This window comes from Larus michahellis, chromosome 4 (assembly GCF_964199755.1).
Source record: "Larus michahellis chromosome 4, bLarMic1.1, whole genome shotgun sequence".
Classification (NCBI taxonomy): domain Eukaryota; kingdom Metazoa; phylum Chordata; class Aves; order Charadriiformes; family Laridae; genus Larus; species Larus michahellis.
Genome location: NC_133899.1, coordinates 85,820,196 through 85,840,012, shown reverse-complemented (window position 1 = coordinate 85,840,012; position 19,817 = coordinate 85,820,196). Strand labels below are relative to the sequence as shown.

The window sequence follows — 19,817 nt, the reverse complement described above, 5'->3', positions numbered from 1 at the left end:
CACAAATTACTTAAGTAGGTTTAATCAATGGTACTTACTAGATCTCTGTAGTGAAAGTACTGTGTGGAAGCAAGCTCTTGACCTGCTTATCCATGTGCATAACAACTAAAGTAAGCACTTGAGATTATATCGGCTTCACTGTCACTAGAAACTAATCACTGTGCAGGAAGAGTATAAGAAACAAGCCCAGTGGTCAGTCTTTCAGAGTTTACAGTTGTTAGTGTTTTGTGAATAATGTATCTCATGTGGCTGGTGACTTTCTTACTTAATCCAATGGCACAGTCAACCTTTAATAAAATTACAGCATTTTTTACTATCCAGAACAAAAAAAATCTTGTGTTCTCTATACATTTTAGCCTACATTTGTAAATTCTGGTTTAGAGGTAGTCATAACTGCCCAGTAAGTTCAGTTGTATTCTTAAAAAACATAATTGGAATGTGACAAAATGATCTTACAAGGCTTGGCATGTTTGGTTTTCTGTGAAATTGCACAGACATGGCTATATAGTTGTGTCAGAAAAGACTTATATATGGTGACATGCCAAATCAAACAGCCTCCAGGGTAATCATACAATCTCATCAATTTTATTATGGTGGAGCTTGCTTGTGCCACTCTGAACCATCCCCAAAATAATTTGTCTGTTTTAAAATCTAGCAGAATTCCTTGTACATTGATATGGAAACAATTGTGTGTCGTTACCAAATGTTGCACTGATGTTCTAACAAAATAGAAAAACGTATAAATAATGCATTTCGGTGTGCACTCATCCCCTGTAACTTCATAGAAGTAATCACTTCATCCACTAATATAATATTTCTCTCCAATACATACTTTACTTGTCATCGATTATTGAAATTTGGTTATGCAAGATAAAATAAAATGGTCAATCTTTTGTGGGGTGTTTCTGTTGTTGTAGTTGTTGATTTCTGAATTGGATGCTGATCATCCTGAATAGTTGAGGTACAATATTTTTATGTATATGTTAATTTTATTTAAAAAATTAAAACTTGCAAATAGAAGCCTAATTCTTAAACTGTCTATACCTAAAATTCTTCAGGGTATTCTAATTAGTGAAAAATAGGTTTGAAATTGATATTTTTCGTATTTTATACTGCAGTTATCACAAATTTTGGTGCTGTGCTAAATTAATTTGATTGGTGAATATACTTCATAGAGGAAAAAACCTGATGTTGCCTTGCAAGTACCCCGGATTTTCATTACACTTAGTGCTATCACATAATTGATGATTTTGGTTGGGATTTATTCTTTAAATTTTTGTTTCCCAGAAAAAAAATAGCACTGAATAAAATTTTAAAGCACATTTTCCAAACTGATTGAACTAATAAACTAGTGCATTTTCAAAAACTGCTGTCAAATAGTTTCAAGTATGAAGGAGAGAAAATAGCTTTGCTTTTAACTAGAACGTGTTAGCAGGAAACTTTTCCATCCAATATCTGGCCTTACATGAAGTGAGATTGCTGAATAAAGGCTGTCTTTGTGGTATTTTTGATGCCTCATTTAGGTTTTATTTCCAAGTAATAAAAGAGATTTTCGTTAATAGCTCAGATATTCCCTTCCCGTTTATTAGACCTCATACAGACTAGCTAGGTAACTCGGTTTTTTTCTTACGCATGGTATTTATGTTAGTGCTTTTCGTAACTATCACAGTTTCTCTTTACATATATACCTTGTACAGCAGAAAAAGACAGATTTGTAAGAACTCTGTCAGAGCAACAGGTCGTGTTGTGCTTGATGTGCCTTTGCCAGTTTGTTACTTTCATCTGTATCAGAGGTTAATTTCATTTAAACTTTTGAGTATATGGATAGCAATGCAAGACGGGGTGGGGTTTTTTGGTGAGGTTTTTTTTTTTTTTTGAATGAACTGCTTATGTTCTTGGGGCAATATATAAACTGTCACAGCATGAAATCAATTTTCTGCCTTGATTCATCCTAAATCTGAGATTTCTAGCACATTAGTATTGCAATTAGAAACATTAACAGCAGACGGTAGCATAAAAGCACACTCTGCTCGCTGACAATTTAGTGTATTTCTCCTTGTGCAAAACAGGAAGCCAGGAAAGAACAGGCTTGAGCCTCCAGTCCACTAATAAATTTATCAGATCAAACTTAAGAGGAATGGAAAGTCTCTGCTTCGCACTCTCCATGGTCGTTCTGCTAAGGCAGATTATTCATGCTTACTTGATTCAGGTAGGCTTTTTGCAAGCTTCCCTGCTAAGCCTGGGAATGCAGTACATTGAGGCCTATTCATGGGCTTCTGACATAGACCGAGCTTTTATTGCATGGTGTTTTATTATAGCCAAATCCTAGTCTCCACCCAGTTTGTAGGCACTGTGCTTATTCTTTTGAATCAAGAGAGGTTATCACCTACCTTAATCCATGCAGCAGGGTGGATTAAGGACACCAATGTGCCTCAGGATTCTCAAAGAGGATCCTGGAAACTTCTTGTTTATTCTTTTTTGCTGTCTTTACTAAACTCTATTGGGCCTCAGTAAGGATTTGCATCTGAAATGGGCAACCTGGAGCTTTTCTCAATGAAGACATCAGATCAAAGTTCAGTTAGTCAAGGCCTTTCTAAAACATTAAGGGAGCTTGGAAGTACACAATAAAAAGATGAGCTCTGGCAGAGACTGCAGTAAAAACATTCTGATCTGTAATCCGGATAAAGAATAGATTATAGGCCAAAGAACAGCCCCTGTTTAAATTGCTTTCAGAATCCTTGTTTTAAATAAAGTTACATTTTTACATTAAAAACATTTAGATTTTGATAGGTTGTTATGCTCTGTTGGACTTCCTTCTTTAAAAATTGGGTGCTGATAAATAAATTGGAACACTGACTTAGAGAAAGTGTTTTTCTATCTTTTTTTTAATAAAACTGATCTGCTTCTTATGACTAGATATACATGAGAAATTTTGTGGGTTTTTTGATTAAAAACTAATTGTTTTAAGGAAAAGTTTGTGGTTAGTTTGATTATTCTATTGTTTGTGTAGGAAAGATATTATATTATTGTTACTATTTATATTCTCTGATAACTCACCAGGCCTAACATCCATTAATCAAATCTTTTCAGAATATTTACTCTAAACCAAATTATGTTAATTAATCTTAACTGTTTAATGTATTTTTGGTAAGCTGAAGCATGAAATAAAATTGTGGAAATACAGAGCATGATTGCTTTCAGAAAGCTAGCTGTAAATACAGGGCCATGTCTGGCATGTCTCTGTTCTTTCCTTTTACTGTTATAGTACTTATTTGGTTAGCAAGACCAAGGTTTATGAAAACCACAAGCTTTCTGTAATAATTGGAGTTGGAACTAAATAATTTGTTGCTCGACACGCAAAAAATTATTTGGATCCCATTATTGTAATAATTCAGTATACCTGTTGTCATTCCTGTATATAGCAAGCATAACAGATGTTGAAATTGGAGCAGAAGTTGTTCCAAAAAGTTTTCGTTGCATACGCATACAGCCCTGCTCAACTTTCAGCTAGCGGATAAAATGTATATATTCGTCAGCTCAAAAGAAAAATCCACTTATAGAATGTTCTAAGTTGTTACAGAACGTACTGAGATAGTTTTGAAATTATTGGGGGTATTTCTGGTCACTTTTCCATACTTCTGAGTACAGACAAAATAGCATTTCATTTTATTTACCTATCCAAACTTCTCTTCAGAACGACCTTTAAAAGACATTCCGTTCTGCAGTGTGAATTTGTCTTCAACATCTCTCACTTTCAACTCTTAACTTTTCTGTCTCACCTGTTCTCTTTCACAACTGTTGAGATATTTCATTTTATTTTAATGCTTTATCATTTAATATGTGAGGTGGCTCTTGGCTCTTATGGGGGATTCAGTTTAGCAGTAAATCTTGGAGTTGGGAGACAGAAAAATGACTTTAAAATATTTTTGCACGCTCCTGGATCCTGGTCTAGGATCCAGTGCCTTTCTCAGTCCAGGTGTCTTAACAGTTAGAAATACTGTGGGTTTGATTGATTACGAAACTTATTTGGTTATTCTAAATGACCTTTCTTTCCTCAAAAGAGTTAGAACAGTTAGGAGAGATAATCTGATCAGTAGCACGGTGGTGTTTGTGCCATAGCCTAGAAATCAATTTTAATATTGATTTGGTAATCTGTTACTCCTTTACAGTGTGTACATTAAAAAATATTCTATATCTTTAGATCTGTGCCAAGTGTTTTCCTTCCTTGGAAGAAAGTAACTTGCTTCTGAGGTTTACTCTGCTTGATTGTTTTCCAGGATAGCTTCTTTTTCTTTTAATGGGAAGGGCAGAAATCATGAAGAAAATGGATTGTTACACGAAGAGCAAAAACTGTTCAATTACTGTAGCAAACAGCCACTACATACTTGAATATTGCACGTTGTAACAATCTAGGGATTTTTTTTTAACATTAATATGTGTAATTCAAATAATGTTGCAGGTTGCATGCTGAACTCCATTAATGTGAAACAGAAATACACAGTCATTTCCTCTGTTTATTTACTAGCAAAATGTATTCAAAATGTGTAATTCCTGCTATAGTATATATTAAATGTGGGAGGTTTGTGATGTTTTATATAGGCAAAATTGAGAGCTGATAAAAAAGTATCTTTATTGTAGTAAACCATGGTTATTGCGTATGATATCTGTGTAATGCTCAACCTGCTACTTATTCAAAATTCAAGAAATTAAAAGTACTTTTTAACTATTTCCTCTTTTTTACAATTTTCTGTTAAAATCAGATATATGAAGATGCAGTGGTATTTTTTCTTACCAATTGTAAATAAACAAAGTGAAACATTTTCAAAGTCAACCGAAAACATTTCTGTAGCACCATATAATTCCCAGATACTGAAAAATCAGATAGGTGGAATACATCATGGTCTCCGCATTTCATATATCTGGCCTTTTGAAATTTGTGATCATATGTCTAGAATGTGCAAAAATACCTTCTTTTAAGTATCTGACTGCATTCTGGTGATGCAATTTGGAACAGTAAGGGTTGAATCCTGTATGAAAAATTTGCATTATAGAATGTCAATAGGGGAACCGAAACTTAGCAGTAAATATTATAATGTTGTTCTACTTGAAGCTTACACTTACGATGAATAGGAAAAAAAACCAGGGGTTTCTTTCAAGTGTATTGCTAGTTAATTATTTTCTTTTGATAGGTGGTAATTTAATAGGTTATTGTAATCAGTATTGCTGTTCCCACAGGCCAGCCCAACAACATCTACAAAGTTTGGCCATTATTATGATGTTTCTAAAACAATGTCGCCAGAACTGTCTCAGTCCACAAAATGGCATAGTTTTTACCTTCCTGAAGAATTGTCTTCACAGCCTAAAACGAAAACATGGTAAGTTGTAATACCACATGCTTCTGTTGTGTGTTTAAATTTTGCCTGCGTATTAGCAGTAAAGGATATTTTTGCATCTAGCCTTGCTGTGAAAAATCTTGTAGCCACTCATGGCTCACAAGCAGTTCAGCTGTGGTTCTCGTGTCAGTGCTACATGCCATGACTGGCAGCAAAGCTGCCGTGGCACAGAGACAGCTCGGTATACTGACTCCTCAGCTGTGGGAGGAAGCAAGTTGGCAGGGACAATTAAGGCAGACATTACTAGGACAGCCTAGGACGCAGCTGCATGTTCACTCCAACCCTACTGACAGCTGAGCGTGGGGACTGGGGAAACCTGTTACTATCTGTCTGTGAACTACTCCCTTAGCACCATGCCCCATCAGCTTTCGGAGATGTGTGTGTCAGGTGGCTATCAGTCTTAGGAAGATATCCATGCAGTTTTTTCAGGCTAAGAAGACAGGCCAGCCTTGACCTACATAGCTTAGAATGCTCTATCAGATTAGTTTACTATGTGACTTTTACTTCTTACATCCTACAGCTTCACCTAAGGAAAATACAAAATACTGTGAATAGAATTACAATCACTAATTATGTCTTACACAACACCCCTAATTCCAGATGAAATCATAAACTCTTCTCTGAATGAATAACTTATTATAGTTTATGTCTATCAGTTAGGAATTAAGGAAGACCAAGAGAAAATGAGTGACAGTAGCAAAGACTCATATTAGCCTGTAGCACACATGTCCATTGTATCTTTCTTGGAGACATTTCAAGTCAAGTCAAACATCAAATAAGGGCGAGCAATCTCTTTATTCAGTCCACTCACTTAATGTGTATAATACCTAGTTTTACAGATCCCAGTGTATAGGCCCAACTCCTGGAAGTAGTAGTACGGTATGCTTTATTGTGATTGATTTTCATTACAGTACACTCACATATGAAAACTGAGATTTATGAAAGAAGCGCAGAATGAAGCACCTTTCCTAGAGCTGTAGAAAAGCAAAAGCCTGTGTAATTTGTTTCTGTGTTACATGATCAAATGTCACTGGTTTGTAAAGTAAATTCTTCGAGGTGGTAAAAAAAAGAGCACCACCACCCACGCTTACAGGAGAAAGCAGAGAATTTAAATTTTATTCTTTCTGTAGTAAATATTTGAACCAACTTTATTTATATATTATGTATTTTTTTTATTTTTATTTTTTTTTACTATAGAGGGCTATAGAGGATAGACACAAGAGTATCTGACAGATTGTTGCAAGTGCTTATATTGTTATTGAGCAATTTAATTCCCTTTCTGTCTTTTATCTAGCTAACTAGAATGCCTCATGACTCTTGGGCTTAATTCCACTAACTGTATGACTGTCAAGTGTTTGTACATTTTACATTAAAATCAAATTAACTCATATGTATAGTATAGGAAATGGGCTTTAACTTTTATGCGTTTGATTTTATAAGCCTTGCTTAACTGATAATTTTCTTGTGTGGTATCCTGATAGAAGTTCATCATTCTTACCATATGAAATCTATACTTATTTCTAGTTTTAAGCTAACGGAAAGATTAGATTTAGTTAATTTGCTTATCAAATCAGTAGAGCACAGAGTGATGAGATGAAGAATATGATCAAATAAAGATGGATCTTGGAAGGCTTATCTCCTTTTTTTCTCCCTGCACGCACAACATGGGTCTCTGTCAAGAAGCCTTTCTTGAGGAAGTGAAAGAGTTGTTGGGAGTAAAGGCAGGTACCAAGGTAACAGACAACCACCATTCTAAACATCATTTTCTTAGACCACAACGCAATGTGATGAGGGACAGGGAGGAATAAAGAACATGTTGGGAACAGTGAACTCTCAGACAGAAATCTGTGGGAACTGTGAAGAGGTGTGTAGGTCTCTCTCTTCATTTACAGTAGATCATTTGTCTTCTAATTTTTTATTGTCTTGGCTGACCACAAACAACGCTGGCTTTGGATTCTGTGTATTAAAAAGGTTGCACTAGTCAAGGTTAAGACAAGGTGGAAAGAATTACAGCATCTGAAATGAAGCTTATTTCTCTGTACAGAAATGGAAGATTTAAGCTTCCCATAATTACAGTCATTCAATGTTTACGCACATTTAAAAAATAAACTGAATTAGAATTTCAATTTCTGTTCATCAGTGTTGTATAACTGGAATTCTTAAAAAATGATGGAAGGGGAGAAAAGCTGCTTCTCGCATTACCATGATCCCCAAATCGATCTGCACCTAGCACAGTTAATATCAGCAAATTGGACTACCCAATTCACATAAGGAAAGACCAGGTTAGAAAATACATAAATTTTTTCAAGGTGGGACCTACTGAAGTTCATTGGTAAAACGTAAAGGATTGTCAAAGTTCCACAAAGTCAAAAAGGCCAAAGCAATGCCTGTTTTAAGGAGAGAAGATGAAGAGATCTATGGGATAACATCAGTGCTTCAAAAAATACCAGACAAAATAATGTAATCTATTTTTAAACTTCTAGGTCAGTTTCGCCTGGTCTGTGTTTCCTTTGTTTGCTTATGGGTATTCAACTGGGATAGAGTAAAAAGGCTCTAAAATAAAACAGGAGATATTCTCCATTGATAAAGTCTGTTATCATGTCAAAAGAGGAACATAGACTGGTTTGGCAGTTTTCTTTTTGCCATATTGATTGTTAAATCCTTATCTTCTAAATAAGATGTCATTAAGTCAAGGTTGAACCTGAGTGAAGTACTAGGCTTTATCCCAGTATTAGGCCTGGTAATAACCTAGTACTAATACCAATAGCTTGGTACGTACACTGGGCAATGGGTTTCTTGATTGCAGCCATAATGTCAAATTTGGAAAAAAGTGGAAGGAGTAATTCATGCAGATTAGATAATAGGATTAGAATTCAAGAAGATTTAGGTTGGTCATCTGGAATAAACTACATGGAATTCAGTGAAGACATGCCGAATATCATACTAGTAGGAATAATTACTTGAACAAATAAAATAGTGTAGCAGGTCTCCAGAAGAAGATATGGAGTTATAAAGTATCTTGAATATAAAATATATTAACAGTTTTGTGTGATTAATGCTTCCAAAAAGCATAATTTAAAAAGCATGGAGGTGATAAACTGAAATTTAACGTGGAAGATGTGCAAAGTACTTTGTTCTGCTCAGGGACGAGGCTGTCCAGTTTTTGATACCATCCTTCAAGACAGCTCTGGATCAGTTAGAGAAGGTTGTGAAGGTGGTTATACATCATACTGGAATGTATGGCCTGTGATGGAAGAGTTGAAGTTCTCAGACAAATCTAAGCAGTCTTGAAGCACATTAAAAACTGCCATACAGAGGGTAGTAACTCTGTTGTCTGCTGTAGGTGGGACAAGCAGTAATGGGCTACAGTAAACTGGAGTGGTAGAAATATAGGCTGGAAATAAGGAGATATTTTTCTAAGGATTAGCACGAGAAGAAGTTGCCTTGCAGACACAGATTGGGAGTATTGTAGAATCTCCATCACTGAAAATTTCTAAGGACAAGTTAGGTAAATATCTGTCAGAGATGGTTTAGATGTAGTTCATCTTGCCTTGGGGCAAGAAGATAGACTACCTGACCTCTTGAGGTCCTTTTCATCCCTATCTTCTGTGATTCTTTAATACACATTAGTCACAGTGTATTAAATCCAATAGTAAGTATGAATGTTACCAATTATTTCACTGCTCTCCAAATGTTTATGCTTTTACAGAAGCATACAGAAACCCAACAGGCTTGTGCTGTATTTTTTACAAATATTGTGGTGAAATTCTGAAGGAAGCATTACTTTCTCAAGGAACGAAAAGAAGCTCACAATCCTGTCAGGATGATTTCATTAAAGAAAATTTATAAAAGGGAGAGGGAAAGGATATTATTTTGTTGGCATTACTGCTTGGAAAATCAGTATAATGCTTCTGGCTTCTAAAGCTAACTTCAATGTATCATAGAATAGTAAAAATTTCTTTTCTTTTGATTAACTAGACAGAGATTTGAAAGAAAGTAATATGATAGTCACAGCCAGCCCTTCCAATAGAAGTCAACAATTTGTATTCGACCTCATTTTTGGTTGCCTGGAGGTCCCACTGCGAACCTGACCTAACCTCTGTTATTCTGTGTTACAGTGAATGAGGGGCACGGACATGGCTGGTTAGCATGTCTTCACTTAGAGAACGAAATTTCTTAAACATAAGGTTCTCAGACTATGATCTTAGATGCATAGCCAAAAAAACACCTGATTGCATAATGGGAATTACCTATATAGCGCTGCAAAATCTCTGTAATCTATTAGGCTGACAGTACCTCAAAAAAGTGCTGATAGCCTGGAAGGAACTAAAAAACAAAGTTACAAAAATGCCTTGAAATTTGGAAAAATCTCTAAAAATATGATTTTTTCAATTTGATTTCTCAAAAGAAAATGCATAGAAAATGTGTTAACACTGAAAGCTGACAAATCCTTCAAAAATAAGGAAGCATTTTTAAGAAAGGGGGCAGTTCGTTATTGAAATTTACATTAATTTGCATTAATAGGATATGTATTATGGGGTGTTTGCGAAAGATTTCATGACTTTTTAAAGGGTATACTTTGCAAGATATGTATCAGTAAAGACATTTCTGAATGAAATTTCCTCTTTACTCGTGTAGGATTGCAGACCAAAATCAGTGGTGCGTTAGTTTCTTGTGGTTTATTTTTTTAAATCTAAGCATGTTTTGCTTTTGTCACTAATACAGAGGTTGAGGAGGAAGTGGAAACTATAATATTCTGTAAGTAAATGGTACTGTTGATGGATGATACCTCTTTATAAGAGATACCTCTTTATAAGAAGTCGCAAAAAAATTAGGAATTAGCAAAGAAAAGGAAAAAAATAAAAATTTTTCCCTCTTCTCAAAATGTTTCCGCATTAGTTTAGGTAGCACGATCCATCCTAAATATTTGTAATGTAGCAGAGCACAGTATGGGTTAAGTTCAGGCTGAAATAAATTGTTATAGTGCTGTAACTACAGCCGTTGAAGAGGCACCTTAAATTATGGAAAATTGTGGAAGGTGTACCTGATGCAACATACACATTCTACGTTGAGGTCAGAAGCTATATGTTCTGCAATGACAAGCTACTACTTGTAAAGAAAGATTTTAGAAGCTCAGTGTATTCTTTTGTTGCACTTTTTTGATTAAATTATCATATGTACTGATGCAAGGGAGGTGTTCCCTAAGTGTTGTCCTTTTTGGGTGGTTTTTTTGTTTTCCTTCTAGAGACCTGCTACTTTTGTATGTAGTTAATGTTCCTCAAAGAACATATTTAACCTGTAACTTGTTAGATGCACCTAGAGTTCACCCTGTTGACCAGCCTTACTTTTCCCTTTTTTTTTTCAATTAGAGGCTTTGGAGGCCTTAGGTTTCATTTTTCCTCCTTGAAATTAGAAGCAGTTCACTTCCCCCACCCTTCTTTTCTTTGAGAAGGGCTGAGAAACAAGAACAACAATCCTTTGCTCTCTTTTTCTTTCACCGCTCAGGGATGTACTGACAAAGAACAGATTATGCAGTTAAAGCAGAAAATATAAAGAAAAGTAATGTACCCCATTTTCCTGTTCATCTTATACTCTTCTAACAGAAACAGTGAGTAGAGTGAACATACATTTTACAATCCTTTGAAAAGCAATGCTGCATCTATTGGTGAACAAGGTCCTTTATCATAATGTTTTGTGGTGTAAAGAACCATGTATTTGTAAAAATGACCAAATCATCTTGGTGCTTCTAATTCTCTAGCATCACATTAAGAAACCTATTTTATTTAAACTGCTCTTCAGTGAGTGAACTGTCTCTGTAATTGTAGCTAATGTCTGTTGCAAGATAATTACAGTGCTTCCCTTGCAGGATCAGAGATGTAGAGGCTTTATCTGGGCCAGACTCTTGGCCATTTTTAGAACTCATGTCTATTTATATGTATCTCCCTCTTTTCCTATCCACGTAAGCATTTGGCTTCTTCATGGACTTGCAAAGAAAGGAGATTCTTTGATTGATGACAGAACTAAGTTGTTGATTGGCCTTTTACTTTGCAGTTAAAGATCGGATATGGAGGTTATATACATCATTTGTTCACCTTAAAGTTTGGATCAGTCTCTTTTCTTTCCTGTGTTTTTGCACGCGTGTGTGTTTGTCGGTTCTTTGACAGAGGGAGATGAGGAGTACGGTGTCTGCTCTCCTTTCTCTAGTTCTGATACCTGGTGGCTGAATTCAGTTACAGCGTCCCCTTTTGGATAATCACTCAAGATGGGTGGAAGTTCATTGCCCCATTATAAACATTAATTGAAAACAGGTTGGGAAGTCAGTTCTCCTAAAGGAAGTAGTAAAGGGGACTGAGTGTTTGGCGCCAAAAGAAGGCATAAACCTTCTCTTTGTTATCTCATTATTTTTTATGTTAGGGAAGGGCAGTTATGTCCTGGCCCTAATGCTGGGACCAGGTTAACGGGGTTGTGCAGCTGACAGCAACTGTTTTCCAGTGGTTGTTGCTAGGATATTCTGGTGTCCTTTTTGCTGCATTGCTAAAGCTGGTACCTAACAGGAAGGCAGAAATATCCTCTGTGGTAACTCAGGGCATCGCAGAAAAGGCTGACTTTCTACCCCTTTACTATACTTCTATCCTTGTTGTTTGGTTGCAATTACCAAAAGAGAAAAATTCATAATCAAGGGAAGTTTTTCAGTAATGCTCATAAGCTTTACCTTAAGAATGTATATGCTTTGGAAAAAAGAAAAAAATTATCTAGCGTCTAGATTTACCGATAAATTTAGATAAAACAGATTTCACTGTCTTGCCTAATGGGGTCTCCCTATACATAATAAGGCTATTTGTCATACCCTTGATAACCTAACCTTTGTTAACTGCTTAGAAACTATCAACAGAGAAGTCAGATGCTCCGTTGTAACCGGGATACCTTCTTGCCAGCTCCTGCTTTATCCATTACTAAATTGCTAAACAAAAAAAAGAGTAAAGAAGGTATTGTTTAAACTCATTATCAGAATTAAATGGTGTTTAGTAACAAAGGCAAAAAAAGACTAGAAATTAGAAAATAAAAAATATCTTATTTCCTTCCTTAAATATTATGACAAACATTGCCAGAAGGGTAATGCAACTTGTTTTTATAAATAGTGTTTCAACAATATTTTTTGTGCCCTTATTTACATAGCATGGCTCAAATTCAAGTAAACTATTAATATTTTAGACAGAAGTAGAAGAGCACCTATTTTTACATTTAAAAAAAAAATCTATGTGCATTACATTATTTGCTTTAATTCTTTCTTTGCTACAGATCCTTTTCTGATGGATTGTTTGTTTTAATTTGGGAACCCTTTAATTCTGCTAATGCTTTACGATTTTATCCTTTTATCCACTAAATTTTAAAAGCAACTTAGTAACAACTCAGGAATTGGCAAGTATTGTGATGGCAGTATCTTCTCTCTGACTTCCCTATAAATAGCATGGTGATATTCATAAGCAAAATAAGTGATAGATAGACAAAATTGAAAATGCTGCTTTGTGGTGACAAAGACCACAGTCATCTTTCTGTATTACACCTACTGTAATGTGGCTATGGCTACAAGAGAGTTGCAAACTCCTTCCTAGTGTCGATGAGCAGCAGTTTCCATCTCTTCCAAACGGATAAAGGAATATCCAAACGGATACACAACGCTTCTGGTTATCGTGAAGCGCTGCAGATTCCCTCCAGCTCTGGCAGAACTGGGAAGAAATCCCAGCACTGTTGTGTGTGTGTTGCCGTTATGTGAAGACATGGAGAAGACATTTTGGCTGGCATGGAGGCTAAAGCCCTCTTCCCCTCCGCTGACCCTGTAAACGGACTGCTGCAAGACAGTGTAGGTCTAACATTTAACAGCCATTCCTTTTGCAACTAAACGGTAGGAAAGTAATTGACTCCGTAAGCGAAAATTTACTCTCTCTTCTGTTTGAGATGCTCTTTTTTGTATAGCAAGGCAGACTTTACACGTTAAATGTCATGTTGAGATTATATATTGCCAGTTATTTTCAGCTGTGAAATTCATAGAGAGTATTAAATTATTAAGGTACATCAGTTTAACCAGTAGCTTTGTAGGGTACTAAATCTGAGAACAAATAAATGGAGTTTAATTTGAAAACTCTCCCTTTTCTTTCTTTCTGAGAAGGGTTCTCTCTTAATGTTTTCTAACACCAAGTATTTCAAAACTGGAAATTATTATGACTATGACTTTTTTGATTACAGGTGTTTGTATCTTAAATGTATCATTTGGGGGGTTGGTTTTGGGTTGATACTGTTTTCTTGAAGGAAGTGTAGAATTCTGAGCTAAAGCAATGATATAAGAGAGAGGTGCTTACAACTCTTAAGGGCCTCTCAGAAAAGTTGTCTTCTCTCCTGTGCAAAAGCATGAAAGCAAGTTTATTTGGGTTTATTTAGGTATTCATTAGTAAAATACATTTGGATAATATTTTTGGCTCTTACTAAAGTAACAGGAATAGTTTGACTTAGTGTTTAGACTAGGTGATCTTTCAAAGTCCTTTCCAACCTGGGCTATTATCAGACCAGACGTTTAAAATGATTGGAGCAAGTAAGAATATTTTTAGAGGTAAAATTTTCAGAATAACCTGTCATATTTCCCAAAAAGTACACAAGAAGTTTTGAATCCACAACTCTTGATGGTAATTAGTGAGACTAGAAGGAAATACTGAAGCTAGAAAAGACAGAAGGGCTTCAACTCTCAGTGCAGCAAGGAACCTACATCAAATCCGGACACACAAGCCGTTATGCTCTACGGGATTTAAGAAAACAGTATGTCTCTTTTAGAAGTGAACAACCGGCTTGCTTTTTTAAAGTAAAGATTAGGACTTCCTGTCCTTTGTAGGTGTTAGCCTGCGGACTGGAGAGCATGGCTGGGATGGTTATCTGAAGTGCTTTGGGTGTGCAGGAACTGAACCTTCTAAGACTTTGATGAGATGATTTGCTGAACTTTCATTTGGCTTTAAGTCTGCTTAACCCCATTTTAGCGACTGGTTTGCCTTTTTTGCTTCTTTTTTTGTTGTTCAGACTTTATGTTATATTTTCTAACTAATACATAAAATAAATTCTACCTCTGAATTCTGCTGTCGTGCAAATAAAGCAGTAATAATACCTGTAGGATATGGAACTGTAGCAAGCAGAATGTATGTTATGCTCTGGTGCGGTATCAGAAAAAAATAAAAATAAATAATTAAACTACATTAGCTTTTGAATTGTGAAAATGTTGTCTCTCTCATTGTTTATTGGTTTTGATTGTTGAGGCAGTTGTGTGTATGAAAGTTTTCAGTAATAGAAAGTCAGCTGTTCATCAGGGCATTGATTACATATATGTGGAATAACAATTGCGTAGCTCTTCATCAGTTATAGATTAGTACTGTGCTGTAATGGTTTCAACTTTAAGTTGATACATTAAATCATTCATCTTCTAGATGTTAGTGAGCCTGACATAATTAAGTTATCTTAATCGCTAGAGATTTTAGCTTTCACTAAATGTCTGAGCACTGAACTAGTTAACACGAAGCAATCACACCTTCTTATAATGTCGACTTTATTCAGAGGTCTGGATTTTTTCTTCTATGACACTTTTTGCTATGTGACTGCAAGCTGCATCTGTTTATATTTATTTTTAATACAGCAGTTAGTGACATATAGGAGAGTATTCAAATGTGTTACTAAACTATTTCTCCTTACCAACAGTAATATGAACAGTGCTTACGCAAGGCTGCTTCACTCTATTCAGAGGATCATTTACCAGGAAGGGTTTGACGGCTCAGATCCCCAGGTACTGAAGACCCTCATACTCTTCTATAATCCTGTAACTAATGTTGTTTTCTGAATTTTCAAGGGTGGCGCAAGAAGGTCTTGGACAAAGTAACGAGGAACAAGCTGTTTCTAAGCATTACTAAAGTAAACGAGCAGAGTAAACAGAGAGTGTGGTTCATATTTTAATGTGCATTTGGAGTTTTTACCGGTTACAGATATGCGCACCATGCGAGAAAGAACTGTAAGCCAACACTAGTAAATGCATATTCTGTGCAATTAGCTAATAAATGGATTGCTGAATATAATGTAATTAAGCAAAACACATTTTCCCCTACAGTATTTTTTTCAAACTATTGCTTTAGCAATGATGTGTTCAAGACTCTTGAGATTGAACTCTTGATCTTAAACTTTCAGATTTTTTCAATGTTGTTTTAACTGGAGTGGAGTGAATTTTTTAATGAATTAAATGGTGTGCATCTTTATGTAGCGAGCATTGAAACACAAGTAAAGAAATACAAATGCTATGTCAACTTTACAAATCAAAACAGCTTACGGGACTTCTAAAGATCTCTGTACTCTTCATAAATCATAGTGTGGGTAATCAAAAACATTTTAAGGTTAACAACATAGGCTGAAAGCCCTTTACTAATTTGAGCATTGCCCTATATATTATTCTTTGTCATATTTAGTAATACATGAGTCCTTTGGAGTTGATGGAAATAAAATAAGAAATTACATATATTGGTGCTTACTTGATAGGTAATTATTGTTATACAATAAAAATGTTACTACAGTAGAAGTTAATTAGTATAGATGCTGGAGAACCTCAAAGAATATAGTACTATGTATGTGCTGTTACTAGCAGAATATCATAAAAATCCCCTTTTGCAGGAAAGATAATGTTGGAATGGATGTTTTCGTGTCTAACAGTACGTTTTAGAAATGTTACCTGCGTAGAACGCTTGTGTGTAAATTTCGGTTATTTGTGCTCAGTATTCAGGCTCTGCTGAGATTTACGGGCGAGCTTGCCTTCCCTTTGGTGGCAGTGCCAGTCTGGGGAAGTAAACTGGTCCCTGACAGGCACCTCTCCCTGCTCGCTGCGGTAGCCATGGCAACAGGCATGTCATCCTACTGTACGGCACTGTGCGCAGGGATGCTCCTCCCGCACGGTGAGAAGTCCTGTGGAAGCCCAAGAGCTTGCCGGCTGCAAGGAGCAGCGCCGAGTGAAACAAACCCCCTGCCAACCTTCAGCCAGCAAACAACCTCCTACTGAAGAGATCAAGCTGGTGTTTCTTATTTTTCTTACAAGCTAGGTCTGATGGGGAAAGTAGCACCTTTGTGTATTCCTGAATTATTTTTTTACATGTACAAGGAAATAAAGGTTGGTCAGAGACAATATTTTTGGATTTTTTGCATGCGAGCAAGGAAAAAATTAAACATCACGGAGAGTTATTTTCTGTACTGGTTCGTTGTTTCAAAATGTCTTATTGGTGTCAATAAAGCAAAACCAGAACTTCAACTCAGGCAATTTTAGAAGTACATTTGCTAAATGGTGTATATAATTTCTGAGGTGAAGCTTTGAAAGTTTGAAAAAGAATCCTTTTTCAAGCCAGTTTATCCATCTAGAAAGCCATTAGCGCTTCCATAGCTGTTTCCCTTTCAAGAAAGATAATGCATATGATTTCCTGGAGCGGTATCTTTCTTTTAAGATTCCTCTTTTCCCTATGCATCATCTTCCTTTGTACACTCAAATTTTGTACATTTATAAGCAGTATATAATACGCTCCTCCTAAAAAATATCACCGGAGTTGAATGTAGTTATGGCCCAGATCATGCATTGGATCTTTTTATCTTCCAAATCTATGAGAAATTCACCTCTTTGCTGCTCTGTATCCCCTTCTATTTACTGAGACTTCGGAAGTACTTTTGAAGTGCAATGAAGATTGTAGAGTAAGGACCAGGCTGTATTCTTCTGCACCTCTGTCCTTTCCTGTGTATAATAATAATAAAAGCTTCAGAGAATTTTGTGCATGTATACTCTTCCCCTCCAAATATATATTCCTTTCCCCTTTAGATGAGATCCTATTGGCAGTGATTTTCCTGAAATTTGGAGAAAACTGCAAGGGCCAAAATGTAGCAGGGAGGTATTGTACTTTCAAGAGATTTACTTGCTGACTTTAAGTAGATCCATTAATCACTGTCTGTGGATGACAGAAGCTGGTGCCATTAATGCTTCATTTTTCATACTGTGAAGAATAATCCTTCCAAAATCTCTGGAGGTGTAGAAGTGTGTTGCTTGTTGGGTTTGGGTTCAAAGTAAAAGTTTAACCTGAGTGGTAAAGCTTCCAGATATTTTTGCCTACTTTCACATCAATATGCAAATGATACTTAGACTTACTACTCCTTTTTATTGGCTCCTCTTTTTTTAATACCAGTATTTGAAGAGGAGTCTGGAGAAAAGTGAGCAGAATGTGACTCACCCCAGCTGACAGAGTTCTGACACGAGTCAGTGGTGTTACTAAACATGAGGTTTAGTAGACCTGTAGTAAAATGGTCCGGCATCTCTAGGATCTAATATGGTTGATTAACATTGGACCATCCGTTGTTGGCCATCACAGATTAATATTTTTTGACTGTCCTGCGTGACTTTGTGGACCTTAAGACAGTAATACCTGTTTGGGGTATTAGGCTGCAGAAAAGTTCGGTTGAAGTTAAACAAAGCAATAACCTGTTTGTTCACACTGACTGGAACACCTTTGCCAGAGCTATTTGGAAATGCAGGGTCTGTAACCTAGGAATGTGAGTATCAGTTTTACATCCTTTTTAAAACCTCCTGGTAACTCTTTGCTGCTGTTCATTAAGTATGGATCCTTCATAAATTGAGCATGGTTTTAAGTCATACGGAATAGCACTTTTTTGTTCCAGAATTGTTTTGGTTTCTTCATGTTTGACAACAGAACTTTCTTAGGCGACTGTATTTCCTTAACATTGTTTTGCTATACTTTAAAGCTCAAGTTGGGTGACATTCAGGGTAATAAAGTTGGGGGAAATTGGTTTTTTGTTTGGTTAGAATTGTGGTTTGTAAGTCTTCATAATCAGAATTCTTGCTGCCAAAGCAATTGTTGTTACAAATATTATCTGAAAAGGGTAAAAAAAAATCCAAACTAATGAGAGTATAAAAGATACAGTGGTATATCTAAAAAAATGTTATCCTCCTCTTTACTGCAGGCTTGTTGTTGTAGAGTATGAGTTATGCTTTTCTTCTATTTCAGTTATGGAGTGAGCCATTTGTCAGGGCCTTGTGGGTCTGACAGCATTATACTGGTAGAAATTCTGTTACTGGCCAAAATAAATACATCTGATATTATCTGGTGTTTAAATAGCTTTATCTTTTACAGCTCTTATGATTTAATATTGTGAAACAAGCATCTATCATCGTTTATCCCATAAGAGAATGGATATTCTGATACAGTTTTTCCTCTGTTTGTGTGCTGGTTTTACTGATGTTCTTCAGAAGAAAAACTATTTTTCTCATTACAAAAGTTTCTGGAAGTTTTATGGCTGTTTGTTCTGAAATTTTGAAATACCAGAACTTTCTCCACATGATCAATATCCATTTTATCTGGGTAAAATACTTTTATTAAATGCCTGATTTTGTATATTGCTTAAACACACATCAAGAAATGCATGAATCTGCTCTGATTAGAAGTCACTAAAGGATATTAGACTACCTTCCATTTTTCCTATTCTTTTTAAAACTCTGAACTCCAAGCCTAACAAATACCATATGGAGAAGTCAGATTGTGTCGTGTTATCCTGTGCTGTTATCCGGATATTGGTGAGGTAGTGTAAAAAATTAACTTTACATAAGTAAAGCCTAAAAGACTGCAAAGCCCAAGGCACCATATATATATACCTGCCTTATATATATATATATATATTTATCGCTCTCACAAGGGTTGTAAGTGAATTGGCAGATCAGCTCACTGTGTAAGCCATCAGAGTTGGATAAATGCAGAGCCATGTGGTACTAACTGTGTTTCACAACGGAGGCTCTGTCTACCCAATATGGAGAAGGAAGTATTTATAAAAGTAGCCTCTTGTCTTGTCAAAACCTTTCCTCTGGATTTCCAGAGCAGCTGGGCAATGTTTTGTGCTTGATAGTTCCTGTTCATTCCAGCTCCAATTCAGGATCGTGAACATGAATATCTACAGTTTATCAAAGCACTTCATTGCAATGAAAAGAACCTGGAAGCTTTTATCTAAACTAGTATTTTATATATGTGTATATATATATATAAAAATATATAAAATATAAATATTAAAATTTTATACATATATATATCTATAAAAAAGCTGGCCTTTAAGTATGAACCCTGAACTCCAGAAATGTATCTTTGATCACCTTGTACAGGAAGTCTTTCAACAAGGGTGCTTATTGTCTCTCGCCCAGCTGATGATAGCAAATATACCTAAAATCCTTCTCAAAGATCACCAGGAAAGGTCACATCAAATAAGCAGAAATGAGATTTGTCATCATGAGGCATGACATTTTAGTTTGCATAAACAAATTACAACTCCGGCTCCATAATCTGCCCCCTCAGAAAAGGGGCTTTATCTTAGCCA

The 19,817-nt window shown here is 35.9% G+C and overlaps 1 protein-coding gene across 2 annotated transcripts in view; it reads left to right on the top strand.

Moving 5' to 3' along the window:
• Positions 1 to 19,817, top strand: part of ELP4 (elongator acetyltransferase complex subunit 4) — a 149,985-nt gene that overhangs the window by 31,482 nt on the left and 98,686 nt on the right. For both annotated transcript variants that reach the window (XM_074586231.1, XM_074586230.1), the window contains exons 5-6: positions 5,236 to 5,375; positions 15,126 to 15,210. In XM_074586231.1, the coding sequence (XP_074442332.1) occupies positions 5,236 to 5,375; positions 15,126 to 15,210 (225 nt within the window). The remainder of the gene's footprint in view (positions 1 to 5,235; positions 5,376 to 15,125; positions 15,211 to 19,817) is intronic.